Genomic DNA, 15,431 nt, shown 5'->3' with positions numbered 1-15,431 from the left:
CAGGGAGGGTGGCCCTAGCTTGCTCTCCAGCTAGAGTATGTTAGACTTTCCAGCTATGTGGTTTTTAGGTAATTAAGCAATACGCCAACGCGCACATTCAAATCCAAACAAAGGAATTTCTGTGTGTAGATGGCATACATATGTGGAACAATAATTCTGGTGTGGATACTCTTAAGCACAGTACTGGGATTCCACATTTATCAGACATCTGACTGACCAAAAAAACATCCGAAGTGGAAGCAGTGGAGGCAGATCAAAGTTCTGCTTGGCAAATGACTACACGTGGGATTAAAGACATTGAGAAAGAGTTTTGTGGGAAATTGGTTTAATCTTGCAGCAATATAAACCATTCGCTGGGATAAAACGAAATGAGGTCCATACTAGATCAAAAACATTTGTCCCAAATCTGGCCCTTGCAATGACTAGAAGTCAAAGTCTATCTCACCCATTCTGTTAGACCCAAATTGAACACTTTCTCTAAGACCCATTACTATCAATTGATACCCATTCTACACCTCCTCAGCCTTCAAGCCCTACAGACCATGTGTAACAATGCAGGTCAATAGACGAATGGGAATAAGAGCTACACTACCTTCATAGAGGAAGAATGGAGCATGGGTTCAAAATATGGTGTCTTCACAGGTAACAGGTAATTCCCGGTCACTTTCTATAAGACTTACTTCTGGTATCAAGCTGGGCTCTATATTTGTCAAAGCCCTTGAGGCGCACTTTGTCTCCTAGGAGTTGGAGAAATTCCTCAAATGCATGCCCGGCCACTTCATTGTTGTACATCTCTTCCTCTGTGCTCTGTCCAGCTTTGCAATACATCACTCCCACTTTGTGCTGGAAACTGAGCTGTGAGAGAGAGATAAATGGGTTATAATTTCATCTGAAATACAAAGACTGCAACTGTGTCAAGTGACTTGGAACCCATCCCCCCATCTCCTTCACCCACCATTTTCACAAGATCATTGTTTTTTTAAAAAAAAAGATTCCAGTGTCCTGGCCTCAACCACCTTTCCTGGTAACCTGTTCCAGTCACTGAATACACCCTAAGCAGACAATCATAATAGTTTGTTTACTGTGAGAGTATTGTGCTCAGTTCACAAAAATGAAAAGTTTTCACACACCTCAGCCCAAGGACAACCTTGGAACATAAACCATGTTTCAAGGTTTAAAAAAAAATTAGTAGAAATCTTGCATTTGGCTTATGGTGCTGAATCCTGATTATTGCAGGGTGACCCTAACCTTAACCAAGGAGATCCCAGGTTCGGTCCATGCACTGTGTGTGTGCTGACTTTAGGCAGGGACTGCTACAACTCACCCAAGTCCCTCACAATCTTGAATCAACAACCACTGCCATGTCTGCAGGGTGCTGCGGACATCTGTACACAGCAACAGTTTGGATGAAACTCTTTGTTTAATCCAGTGCCACAAACAGGACACTGCTCATGAGCCCGAAACAGAACATCAGAACAGAACACATCAAAAAAAATTCCTCCAAGTATAAAGTCACAACTATGTAAACTGACAGGATCATGTAAAATTTTATTCATAACAGCAGAAACTACCCGACTCCCAAAAGTGAGTCTATTTTCATTCGGTTATGAAAAAAAGCAGAATGCATCAGTGTGCTCATCCACAGCACTTCATCCTTTATGGACCATGCAAGTAGATCAGCCTGGTTTATCTGCTCGGGGGATTTGACCTCAAGAGCACTCAGATTTCTTTGGATACATCATCGAGAAAGTATGGAGATCTCATGCTAGGCGATCACAAGACATGGCATCTGCTCAATAACGCACGAGTGATGATACTTAAGAGCTTCACTGAGTACGTCCTCAGAAAGGAAACTAGTTCTGTGTAAATCAGCCCTGTTGGTCTCTCTCTCGTGTGATGTCTAATAAAGCCTTGGAATATTAAGTGCGATGGTAATCGGTGCAGTTGCTTTATTCAACGTCAGTGCCGGGAAGTGGAAGATTATGTCCGTCCACTTTGACCACCCAATCTCAGCATTATCACAGGCAGGGCTGGTTTCTCAAGCAAATGGCTTCTCTTGCAGGTAGTTCAGGGTCACCAAACTCTCTTGGTACAATTTTGCCTGAACTCGACTCACCACTACATTATGGTCTATGTTGAGATTGCTGAACTCAGCCAGCGCACCTCAATTATCCACAGCTTCCCCCACTCCCCTTTCTGTAGGCTAGGAAAGGTCAAATAGGACCAATGCCCACACTCACCAATACCCACAATCACTGTCCAGTGAGTCGCTGATATGGCTCTGGATCAGAATATAATGAGTCACATGCCAGAGTACAACAGTCCACCGAGACTCACTGGTTGGACTCACATTCAAGAATGACAGCACTAGGAGAGACCCTTATGGCACATCTGTTTGATCCCACGTTTGCAGAATGCTACACAATACTGTTGTCTCTGTTCCCCTTTCAGCATTATTTTCACCAAAACCATTTAGTAGATATTTAGATTCACCATCTTTTATAATTCAGCACCCCCGATCCTTAAGATGCTTGTTACTTTCAACAAGATAGCCTGGGTGGAGAGTATGTTGCCAGCTAATAATAATAGTAATAATCCTTGGTTTGATATAACACCTTATCACATTGTTGAGATGTCTCAAAGGGCTTCGCAGAATATATTGTAAAGTGAATTGCCCGTATTTTGTGGGAGAAACACAGCAGCTAATTGCACACAACAGTGCCCCACAAACAGCCATGGATTGAGTGACCAAAATTTTCTTTCCACTCAACAGATGAGACAACTTGAAATTTCTCATTTCAGCAGCAACCCCGGACAAGAAGGGAAGAATGTGGCTTCAACTGGAGAAGACTTCATGGGGGAAATTTTTTTTCAATTAAAACAAATTGGAGCATTTCTTATAAATTCATTTTTTTAAAAAAAATCAAATGAGAACTCAAGGATAAGGCAACAGAAGTAGTATTATCTTGAAACCACAAACTCAAAGTATTTTTGGGCAGTTATTTATCCATTGATACATTTTAACCCTCTTTTGTGACAATTTTAAAGTTGCAGTTGAGAATGAAAGAACGAATGAATGATGGTTGATGGAGTGAATGGTTTACTGGAGAGAGAGGTAAAACGTACCAGTGAAGTAGGCAACCACATGCCTTTTATATCAAAGAGACTATTTAGGTAGCATTGTTGTGTTCCACTAAGCTGCTTGCCTCCAGGTAGTTAGAGCTCGGTCATAGCTTCATGTCTAATCATGCAACCAATGCAAACATTACACAAGAGCGTCAATCACAAACAGATAACACCACAGTGTATTGTTCCATCACACCAAAAGGCAATGTCAGTCCACAAGGATTTGCATTATAAAAGGTCTCCCAAGGGGAAAGGAACTCCCAGATAATTCTCATTGGCAGCATTTTCCTATCACTGTCATTTTAGTTAGGAAACTTAGACCATGGAGATTGTTTGGTTGCATTCTGTGCAAAGTAGAAAAACAATTACTTTCAGTTTCTCAGAAGCTGGGTTTCAAATAATAACAATAATAATAATCCTTACATTTGATACAGTGCCTTATCGCATTGTTGAGATGTGTCAAAGCACTTCACCGAATATATTGTAAAGTGGATTTACTGAGTATTTTTGTGGGCGAAACGTGGCAACCAATTGTGCACAGTCGTGTCCTGCAAACAGTCATGGATTGAGTGACCAAATTTCTTTATTTTATTTTATTTTGATGGAATTATTACCCCTGGAAAGCGATCCGCCAATCGCTGAACAACTGAGTTCCTACTTACTGCTAGGTAAACAGAGGCGTGTGGAGTAAGGAAACTTGCCTAAGGTTTTGCATTGCTCGGGAATCAGTGCCCAGAGAAATCGGAAAGCGCTGTCTTGGGTGCGATTGCCTCTGGAGGTGGGATGAAGATTCACCTCGAGACTGAAAGTCAAGCGCCCACAAGGCAGCAATGCCCTCAATCTATATATCAGTACATTTAGCCGGCTCCCTGGTCAGGTACAAGCATTCTATCAGATTAGGCCCCTCCACCCACCCAGTCACAAAATTAAAGACTACTGTAACAAAGAAAGTTACACGATGGAACAACACTCACCCCTTGTTCGTCCAGTTTCATAAGCTGATCGGTGACTTTAGGGGTGTTCAGGCCCAGTCTAAGGCAATGAATACTGAGCTCTGGTATGATGAATTCAAGTACTTCCTTCATTGGGATCCCTCTGGCTGTGCCGTGCTTCGCTGTCGATGGAACTGCATCTTCCAACACAGAACCTCGTAAAGTAGTCAGCTGGAAATATAACATGGGATTTCAACTCAGCACAAGAAACTACTTGAACCATAAACTCTTACATCAATGTAGTAACACTAGACTGAATCCTACAGGGACAAAAGAGAGATTTGGTAACAAAACCTAGATCATTATAATTTAGGTTGACGGAGTGAGAGACACACACACACACACACATTATTTAAATGTAAGTTGTTGTATAACTTTTATGTACAAGGTCAGTGAATACAAGAACAAGGAGGTAATAGCTAAATCTGTACATGACATTGGTGTTGGGGAACAGTCGGGGGGGGTTTGGGACCAGTGGTAGGAACCCTGTTGCAATGTTTTTTCACTGGAGAGAGAGATGAAAGGAGAGGGGATGAAATGTATGAGGTTTTCAAAATAGCGTGGGCAATCTAATCAAAGGTGGGTGGGGGGGGGGGGTGGAAAGACTTACTGTGTACAAAATAGGGAAATGGAGCATTGTTCTGCTCTGCAATGACACCTGGTGCTCACAGCAAACAGGGTAAATATCATCATTACATGTTAAGGAACAAACTGATTATCCTGTTGTGACTTATCCAGCCTTTTGCTCGAAGATTGCAGCTTCAAAGGCAGCCATGGGGTGCAGAAGCTCCTCTTAGCTGCACTGTGGCAGCTCAGTTTGAGGTATGTTCACAGGAGGGTGTGGGAGAAAAAGGGTGGGTACAGATGACAATGGGCTGTGCTCTTAAATCAGGAAAATGAAATGAATCTTAACATCACCTCTGTGGGCAAGAATTCAATACACAATTTATCTTATCGTTTGTACAAAAAAGACAGAGCGATAGCAGAGATCCCAGTGAGCACAAAGATCATACCCTCAAATAGTTGTGGATTTTTCAAATCATGTTATTATGTTTTATAAATTATTATCAATTATCGCCAGCTCAAGTGCAAACCTTAAGTTGTCCAGAATCTTGGAATTTCCTCCCAAAGTGGTGTAACGTGTTTTATTAATATAAATTTGTAAAGCATTTCCTTAAGATTAATACTAAGCACTCTAACTGATCCAAGATGCCATCCTGGGTGAAAGGTGCTATATAAATGCAAGTTGTAGCTGTTGCACTATTAAGTGTCTGTCCACACATTTCAGACAAATTCATTAGTAAATCAAGTGTCCTAACCTCACTGGTCCTGAGGATGACTCTGTAGTTGTACTGGGGTCCGTGCTCTTTACTATCCTCCAGCTTTTCCCGTCGAATGCTCACTGCCACTGGACCCAGGTTTTCATCCACTCCGAAGTAGTTTGAGTGCTCTGGGAAAATATCAACACACATTCCGCTGAACAATGACCTTTACTTAAGACATGTGCAAACAATGGTATCGATCACCCATCGCAGAAAATGGGTCGCAACATTAATATCTTTGGATCGTCGACTGGGCTAAAACAAATGATGGCAGTTCTCTATTGACCCAAAGCATAGATTCCTAAACCTTCAGGTCCTGGCTCCAGGACAATAAATCCATTAACAAGTCATTTGTCTTGTAACTTGAATTTAAAACACTGATTAAGGCATTAATCTGGCAATAGAGTCTCGTCACATTTGGAACAAGTTCAGATACATCAGGATCGGTTTTCAATGTGCAGTTACCTGCATACGCACACATTACTGTGAAGTGCTCTGAAATGCCGTCTGGCGTAGAGGGCGCTATATAAATCCAAGTGGTTGTTGTTGTTATATTGGTGGGGGGGGGGGGGGGGAGATTGTTATAATAATAATCCTTGCATTTAAAAGTGCAAGTTGTTGCAAATATAAGTGCAAGTTGTTGTTGTTGCTTTTGATACAGCCAGGACGACATCTCAAAGTTCTTCACAAGGTACACTGTAAAGTGGAAGTGACTGTGAATGTTACAGGCAAACGAGGTAGCCAATTTGAACACAGCAACATGCCACAACCAGCCATGGAGTGACCAATTTTATTTGGGGGATTTTGGCCAGGACACCAGGAGAAACTCTCTTCCCATTAAATACATTTCAGGCATTTAATCGTCTGGAAAAGGCGCTCAGTCTTTCTGCACAGGATCCAAACAGACACACAAACCCTCGACAGTAAATAGCTCATCATTTGTAGAACTGATGTGCTAATTGAGAAGTCCACAGAGATCTTTCAAAAATCAATTGGCATTAATGTTTTCATGTTCCTTGACGGGAACATAACCCGACAGTTAAACTGAACCTCTGGCTTAAACAATTTTGTAAATTGTTCACAAATGCCAACCATTAATTAAAAAAAGTGCAGAAAACATTTCGGGATAAAGTCGTCATCCCCTTCCCAACCCCCAAAAAAAATATCCGTTGGGAGGCTTTATTCTTGTGAACCTATGTTTACACACTGTGGGTGAGAAATTCCTCTGGCAACTATGATGATAATTTGGCTGGTAATGGAATTTTACCATTCAGTGCCCAGTGAAGTCACTACACAAAATCAGGAACAATTTCATTCTCCCAAATTATTTATTATTGTGGAGTCCTGTAGCTCAGTGGTTAGAGCACTCGCCTTGCAAGCGAGACACCTGGGTTCGATTCCCGGCAGCGTGAAACCTTGGGCAAGTTTCCTTACTCCACACGCCTGATAATAATCCCTCAAGAAAAAAAATAATCATTTGGGCACTCAATCAACGACTGTTTGCGGGACACTGCTGTGCGCGATTGGCTGCCGTGTTTCACCCACAAAATATACAGTCAATTCACTTTACGGTACATTCTATGAAGCCCTTTGAGACGTCGAGAAGACATGAAAAGCGCTAGATCAAATGCTGACACTCCAGGGCTGTGCTGGGGAAATGAGGTGTCGTCTTCCAGTTGAGATGCTAAACCAAGAACCCGCTTGCCTATTCAGGTGGACATTAAAGATCCCATATCACTAATCAAAAAGAGACAGGAATTTCTCCTGCATCCTGGCCAACAATCCTGCCAGGAACAATTCACACCATGACTGTTTGTGGGATATTATTGTCTGCAAATTAGCCTCTGCGGTCACCAACAAAACACCTATTACAGTATACGGTCACTACACATTACAGTAAATCCTGTGAAGCGCTTTGAGACCTCCTCCCAACATGGCAGCTGCTATATCAAATGCAAGGATTAATAATCAAGATACGGCTAAATTTCTGTGTGGACAGCAAGTCATTCATTCATTTTCCTCCCTGCTCTTCCTCCACTTATATCAAGGGAATCAACAACTAGATGAAATCTGGCCAGTCTCGGTTAGTTATTATGTTTTTATGACCTTCTTAATTTCCACTTCATAATTACCTCTTCACCCCCCCCCACCCCCATAGAATGAACTGAGTCTTTCTGCTGCCGAACGAAAGAAAACCCATTTCATTCTACGTTAATCTCGCTTACATAACAACCTAGATACTAAACAATATCCACGAGTAGATAACAGGTACATGGTATGATATAGGAGAATAGATCCTCTGTGCTAAAGGACAGTACATTGATTTTTTTAACAAAAATCTACAGGATAAGATATTCAGATTCTTTTGTACCTATTCTTTTGTCCTTCACTGATAAGATAATTCATGGATTTCATTTTGACAAGCACTGCCCTGAGACAAAGTGCAAGTTTTAAACAAATAAACCAACAATCCAATTGAGTTTTATTCGCAAAGTGCATTTCCCTATTTGAAGCCAACAATGGAAAAGATACCTAGACTGCTCAGAGGGGGGTTGAGCTCAAGTATAGTGTCTCGAACAGGGTGGAGCTGGACAGAAAGAGAGTCCAGAGAGTTCAGTTTCATGCCTTTAGACATCGAGTATATTTACAGGTAAAGATGTCTGCTTTATCCCCTGGGGCAAGGGCAACCGTGGGAACGGTTTCAGAGCACAGAAGAAGCCTCAAGTGAATGAGAAACACATTTTCAGAAATTTAACAGTATTAAGTGTCTTTTGTGACGCCAAGTCTAAAAGGTTAATTCCAGTAACTGTATCTGGCAGTTGACAGTCTCAGAGGTCTTCACACCCAGACATTTCTGCTGTGGCTACAGATACTGTGCATTGAAAGAATACTGACATTCATAACCAGGTGTGATCATGATCCATGCAAACCAGGAAGGCCCCTCTCACGAACTATTTCAATAAGATCACAAGATCAGCTTGGATGAGGAAGGCTCTTCGACCCATCTGATCTTATCCTCCAGAATACTCATCCAACCTTCCCCCCCTCGCAGCTTCCAGCTGCTTTTTAAATGAGTCCTGGCAACCTGTTCGAGTCATTAAACACCCGTTGAGTAACGAAAAGTTCCTGAGTGTCTGCCTGATATTGCCCTCTGCAACTCTAAAGCCATGTCTTCTTGTTCTACTGTCTTGATGCATCCTAAGGTATTGTTCTGGGTTTACTTTTTCAATCCCATTCAGAAGTGCTTTTTTAATATATATTTGGAGAGAACAGAATTGAAGGAATGACGGTGACTTACTAATTTCGTTGACCTACAATTTAGAGGCAAAAGGTGGCAAGCGATTATTTATGGAATGGGCCGATTCCACTTATTCTAGTAGAATGAGTTTAACTTCCCATTTAGATTCAGGAAAATAAAGCAGAATTGAGATGACAGACCAGTGCTTTCAAGATATTTCTTTTATATTTAAGGCACTATACAGGACAAATATGACAGAGTATTGTTGTCAAGACTCTACAAGCTGATTCTGGCAACGATTGCTAACACTGACTACATCAGAGATTAATGCTCAGCGTGAAGCAAATCTCATGATTAAAAGTCACCTAAAAAGCAGAAACATGGCGAGGCATATACCTTCCACACAAAGCTGCCATTAACCAAGCACAACTGCGGTTGGGAATTAATTGTTTCCATTCACAAGTGTCAATCTGAGTCACCTCTCCAAAATGCAACAAGGAACAAACACTCTTGTAGCATCTCTTATAAAGTAGGTTGGTTCATGGTTGTTTTTGGCCAAAAGTTGTAGCATTCTATGAAAAATTCCTTGAAGCCAGTGCTGCACTGTACAGACCGTGAATATTCCAGGTTTGATTCACGCTCTTCACTGAAATTAGTTTGCGCTCAGACTTGAACACACCGACTCTGATGGTCCTCTGGACATTTTGTACGTTTGGTGAGGAAACGATCCATTTCGGGCGCCCCGTAATCTCCTCATCGCCCATCCTGGGCAAAGAGCCAATTGGTGCTCCTTGTCCAGGCTCACGCATGAAGAACGTACCACTTTGGTGAGAAGCAGACAGCTTCACGACACATGTAGCAATCCAAATAAAAGGCTTGGGTCACGGCAAGGCAGGAGGAAGAACAAGGAAAAAGCTTAGGAAAAGAAACCTTGCATGCATTTCTGTGAAGGAGCATGTGAGAGATTAGCAAGTGCTTTTACAAATAGAGCAACGGTGGCACGTATTAGTGGCTGGCTCAGTCTGGAGAAAGAGGATTCCGCTGCTTGAATCTCATAAGTATTGCATTATCACTGCACCCGATAATGGGGATTACCGCCATAACATAAAAAGGAAAGCGATCCTGACAGCTTTCACGGTGGATAAGAAAGAAATCCCGAGAGACTGGAGGACACAATCACCAAACTCAGTGCCCCGGTGGTACAGAGCCGTGCTCAATGTTACCCCGGGAAACACACCCTGTAATATGAAACGCAAACAGATGGGAGTTGAACGCAATGTCAGTCTGTTGCGATTGGAAATGACCGGGTCCTGCAGTGATTTCTTTCATTTAAAAAAAATGTTATTCAATATTTGTCACTTTCCCTTCCGTAAAACCCACAGGCTGGAAGCCAACACGTCAGCCACTCAGACAGCATTAATAATAATATAATAATCCTTGCATTTCATATAGCGCTTTTCACGTCTTCTCAACGTCTCAAAGCGCTTCACAGAATAGACTGTAAAGTGAATTGCGGCAGTCAATTGCGCACAGCAGTGTCCCACAAACAGTTGTGGATTGAAAATGACCAATTTATTATTGTTTTATTTTGGAGGGATTATTATTAGGTGTGTGGAGTAAGGAAACTTGCCCAAGGTTTTGCTCTGCCTGGAAATGAACCCAGGTGTCTCGCTTGCAAGGCGAGTGCTCTAACCACTGAGCTACAGGACTCCACATCGGAGGAAACCTGCAGCCGAGCCATTGGGTGAGTTTTCTCCAACCTCACAAGTACTAGACAACAGCCTGGCTCAGTTGGTAGCATGCACCCTTGCCTCGGAGTCAGAAGATTGTGGGTTCAAGCCCCACATAGGGACAGGACATTCAAAGTCTAGGCTGATACTCCATTGCAGTGCTGGGGAGAGCCGTACTGTCAGAGCTGTTAAACCAGATCTTGTCTCCCTTTTCAACTGGACATTAAAGATCCCTTGACTCTATTGAAAATCTGTGGTTCGGATGAGCCGTTAAACCAAGGTACTGTCTGCCTGTTAAAGATCCCATGGCTCTATTTGAAATGAGAAGGAAGTTTCTCCCGGTGTCCTGGCCAAGAATCTCCCAAAATAAAAAAAATGGTCACCGTGTTTCTGGGATATGGCTGAGCGCAACTGGCTGCTGCATTTCGGCCACAAAATACAATGACTCCACTTTATAGTATACCCTGTGATGCACTTTTGAGACGTCTCAAATGCTAGGATTATTATTATTAAAAACAGAAGGAAGTTTCTGCTGGCCAATAATCTCTCACATAAAATTAGTCACTCACTTCATTGTTGTTTGTGGAGAGCTTTGCTGTGCGCACACTGGGTTGCCAGGTTCATTCCCTAATTTATATAAAAGTGGGACAAAAAAAGGGTTTACTGTAGACAAAGCAGATACTGTGTATGGTGACTGCTTGTCCAACACTATACATAGACATACAAGTGTTTCCTTTGTAAACTACTGAAAATACTTGGATTTGATAAAGCGCCTTATTATGCCTGAACATCTCATAGAGCTTCACACACTGGGGTTATCTGAAAATAGTACTCGTTTCGCTACAGGGAAAATTCCATTACCAGGCGCAGTGATAAAGCACCTAGTAACTGCAATGCAACAGCTAATCTGCACCAGCAACATTCCACGCATACCTATATGGTAAATGACCAATTAATCTATTGTGTGGTGAATGAGAGTGAGAGAGGAATAAGGGGCCTGCTTTAATCCTTCAAATTCACCCATAAAGCAGGCAGACATGGTCTTAGTTTTACATCTCGTCTAAGATACGGTACTTTCAACACCTGCATTAATGCCGTGGGTACGGCGCTGGAGTGTCAACCTGGATTAGGTGTTGATGGCTGGTGCGGCTGGAACCCACAAGTTTCTGACCCAGAGATGACAGCGCCTCCCAATGAGCTAAACTAACTAAACTAACACTTTCCAGATTGCAAGCAGTCAGGCTACGCCTCGCTGCCAGTGAGCACGACAGAAGGTCAATTTAAATGGATCTCTGCTGAGTAAAATTCGCTTTGTGCTAGATTTCACTTTGTTTTAGAGGCTGCGTGAAGACTCGAGTGGTTTCTACCAACAGAAGCTGTCATCCGGATTTTGAAGTGGGACACAGATGGGTCCTAGTTCCAGGTGCGCTAACAGGAAAGCTGAGGAGAGGAAGTTCCTTCTCAAGTTTGTCTGAAGCCTGGTAATGAGGTCCATCACCCAAGCGAATTACACTGCATTTTAATGTTGCGCTGAAGAGATGGAAAAGCAAGCTAAAATGCAAGGAGTGAGACTGGTTTGCCAACAACAGTCTCACACAGTCACCAGCTGGGGAGACACTGCAAGGCAGCCTCCCGGGCGAATAGGTATGAGAGCAGCCAAGAGGTGGTGGCGAGAGAGTCACAAGGAAACGACAAAATAACTTGTACAAAAAATGATTACTCACATCGCAAAGCAAACTGACTGGGTAAAACATTCAACATTACACAATTGGCTGGCGCGATTCACCCACAAAAGTATATTCTGTTACAGTATATTCTGTGAAACTCTTTGAGACGTTGCGAAGATGTAATAAGGCAGTATATCAAATGCAAGGATAATTATCTCATATCTGAAAGGTATCTCGAACTGCTTAGCCCTGCTGGCTGGGCACCAGAGCTGGGGATAGAAGCCAAAGTACACAGGTAGATATGGATGAGATTGGAGCTGGATGGAAACTGGTTTGTTTCTCCTACCCAGGCAATCCGCTATTACGGAAATTCCCTGGCAATATGGCAAATATTACAATGAAATAATTCAGTCATCAAGTAACCGAGTGCTGAAGAAGTTTGGTAATAATAATAATAATAATTATCCTTGCACTGATATAGCGCCTTATCACGTCGTCGAGACTTCTCAAAGCACTTCACAGGATATATTCTAAAGTGTAGGCTGTCGTTTAAGACCGTGTATTTTGTGGGCGAAACACAGCAGCCAATTGTGCATAGCAGTCCCACAAATAGTTGTGTTTAAATTAAATTGTACTTCATTTAACCACAGGAGGAAGGGAGAAAAGGAGTATTGGCCATAAAATAGGGGTAATGAGATACTGTGCATCAGAAGTGGTTTGGTTGAAATAAACCTCTTATCCTATAATTGCTTCTTTTCTCCTTGCATGAGAAACCGCTGTACGCAACTCAGTAAATAGGGGATCATCCTCAAAAGGCGATGTCTCCGGGAGGATATCATGCAAGTGAATAATGGTTAGATTGATAGGGAAAGTAAACCCAGACAACACTTTCACATAAACTCAGGCAGCTGGAATGAGCCCAGAATCATGGGTTGACAAAGCAATAGGAAAAATTTCTTGATACAGCAGCAAATCAACAGCTAGAACCAGTTATCAGGAAGGCCATCTTCAGCCCAGCTTCTCTAGTGCCACAACTTTGTTCCCAGCTTCAATGTTGTGCCTGGCGATTGTAACCGTGTTGCAAACGGATGTTTTCTTTGATGCTCTTAATGCAGGACTGATGCAACAACGATAATGCCTTATTTACTGAGTTTTATACAGTGGTTTCTCATGCAAAGAGAAAGTAAGCACTTACAATAACAATACAATATCAACAATAATAATCCTTGCATTTGATATAGCACCAATCAAGTCACTGAGACATCTCAAAGAGTTTCACAAGTGTATATTGGAACGTGGATTGACTGTATTTTGTGGGATAAGAGATTTATCTCAAATACACCATATCTGATGGGATGTACCTCATTATTCCTGTTTTTTGAGCAATTCCCCTTTCACTTTTTCCATTCTATGATTAAATGAAGTACCGAACTTTGGGAGGCAGCTTTTGCTAACTCATGTTGTTCTCAGTGACAGAAACCAGTACCCAGCTCAGCTCACTGCTGTCTTTCAATAGTTGTTCATGCTTGACTTCACCGTGCTGTATCAAAATGCTTTAAATATTTTAAGTGCACATGATGGCCTGATAACAACGTTGTCCTCTTTATTTTACTTTTACAGGTTTGCATCTGCCAGCAGACATCATCTCAGCCACTGGGGATACTGCGTTGGACAAGCTGCAACTCTGCTCCATAAGGCGCTCTCTGGCTCTGCTGAGAACAGCTGAAGTGTTAGTGGAGGTTTGCCACTGAGATTCCAGCATTGGAGGTTTTATGTGCTTATCTGCACATTTACCTCATCTCCCAGCGAGAGCTTGTACGATTAAATCAGTACATAGTTTTTAAAAATATTCAACACATGAATAAAACTAATCCAAGCAAACAACAACTTGCATTTATAATCATAATAATAATAATCCCTGCATTTGATAAGAGCGCCTTATCGCACCATTCAAAGCTAAGTGAGGGAGAAGGGGGGGTGACCCCATGTGCGGGCAAAGAGATAGGTTATTCATAAAAACACAAGCATTTAATTTTATATTGTTTCCTTGTAAAACTGAGTTATAAGGTGATTCTCACACCGAACAAAAGGCTGAATAATAAAATTGTATTAAAAATACATAATTTAATAATCTAGGGACCATGCTGATACTGTGCTGATCAAAATGAGAATAAATTGAGAATCATTGAGAATTACAATGTCTGATCACAGCTTGGCTCACACCTCAGGAAATAGCTGTTAAGAGGCAGATCGTGTGCACCAAAGTCATTAACATCACCCTGTTCTCATGCAACATGTTACAATAAGACACTGACTGAAGTATGTCATCAAACCTAGCCTAAAGTGTGACCTGCAAAATGTCCAGATGCCTTACAACAGTTGTTAAGTCCTTCAGATGGAATGTTAAACCGAGGCCTTGTCGGCCTGTTCAGATGGACGTTAAAGACCCCGTGGCACAATTTGAAAGGAGTTTCTCCTTGGCCAACAATCCCCCACACTCCCTCCACCAAAAAAATAACAAATTGGTCACTCACTTCATGGCAGTGATGTGGACAAATTGACTGCTGTGTTCCCCACAAAATACAGTCACTACACTTCCGAGTAAAATACTGTGAAGCGCTTGGAGAATTGACGTCAGTCTGCATTAAGCGCCTTCCGGAGGAAAATAAATTTTAGTCTTCGATGGAAGTCAGTCAATCATGCAACCATGATGAGGAACACTCTCTTTCTCTCTACTTTGTCTCCTCATTGCTCCAACCAAATTTAACCCAAACTTCAAGAGTGGCGGCTGATCTTCCCGATCAGGGCAGAGCATCTGGGCACCTTGGGCACCTTAAGGCACCACCCTGAACATGGACTCTGAACACTTCAATCCTTCCCCATCTTCCCCCATTTTCAGATAGGATGTGACACATGCTTTCCGAATAAAATAAGAATCTTTACATTTGGTACAGCACCTTTGGAACACATCCGAAAGCGCTTCACAGGTGTACACTGTAAAGTGGAGTGACCATGCATTTTGTGCAGTTGTGTAGAGCACATTGTGCAGTGGTTTCAGGTTTCACAGCTGCTATGGTTATGGTCCAGAGGCCAGATCACACCAGCCATTGAAATCCAAACCACAGAGCACTCGGGCTCAGCTGATACACTTCAATGGCTGGCGGTCTGAACACCGAAGGCCACATCGAATGTGCACAAGCAAAGAATGACTAGGACTTGTCCTTCTCCTCCATCAATGGGCACTGTCATTATTCCCATTTCCCAGCTGTTCACTCCAACTATTGAGGGCAGCTCCACTTAATATGCGCCCTCACGGATTGTGAAACACGCAGTTGAAATTTCACTGGTCTTCATAT

General features: G+C 42.3%; 1 protein-coding gene across 6 annotated transcripts in view; it reads right to left on the bottom strand.

The window, feature by feature from the left end:
* The window catches only part of sipa1l1 (signal-induced proliferation-associated 1 like 1), a 163,803-nt gene that overhangs the window by 43,660 nt on the left and 104,712 nt on the right, over positions 1-15,431 (bottom strand). For all 6 annotated transcript variants that reach the window (XM_007893254.2, XM_042337969.1, XM_007893253.2 and 3 more), the window contains 3 exons: positions 5,438-5,568; positions 4,101-4,289; positions 681-855 (listed from right to left, as the gene is read on the bottom strand). In XM_007893254.2, the coding sequence (XP_007891445.2) occupies positions 681-855; positions 4,101-4,289; positions 5,438-5,568 (495 nt within the window). The remainder of the gene's footprint in view (positions 1-680; positions 856-4,100; positions 4,290-5,437; positions 5,569-15,431) is intronic.

This window comes from Callorhinchus milii, unplaced genomic scaffold (assembly GCF_018977255.1).
Source record: "Callorhinchus milii isolate IMCB2004 unplaced genomic scaffold, IMCB_Cmil_1.0 Scaffold9, whole genome shotgun sequence".
NCBI classification, from domain to species: Eukaryota; Metazoa; Chordata; class Chondrichthyes; order Chimaeriformes; family Callorhinchidae; genus Callorhinchus; species Callorhinchus milii.
Note: the sequence above shows the minus strand (reverse complement) of the source record. Positions and strands in the feature narration are given on the sequence as shown.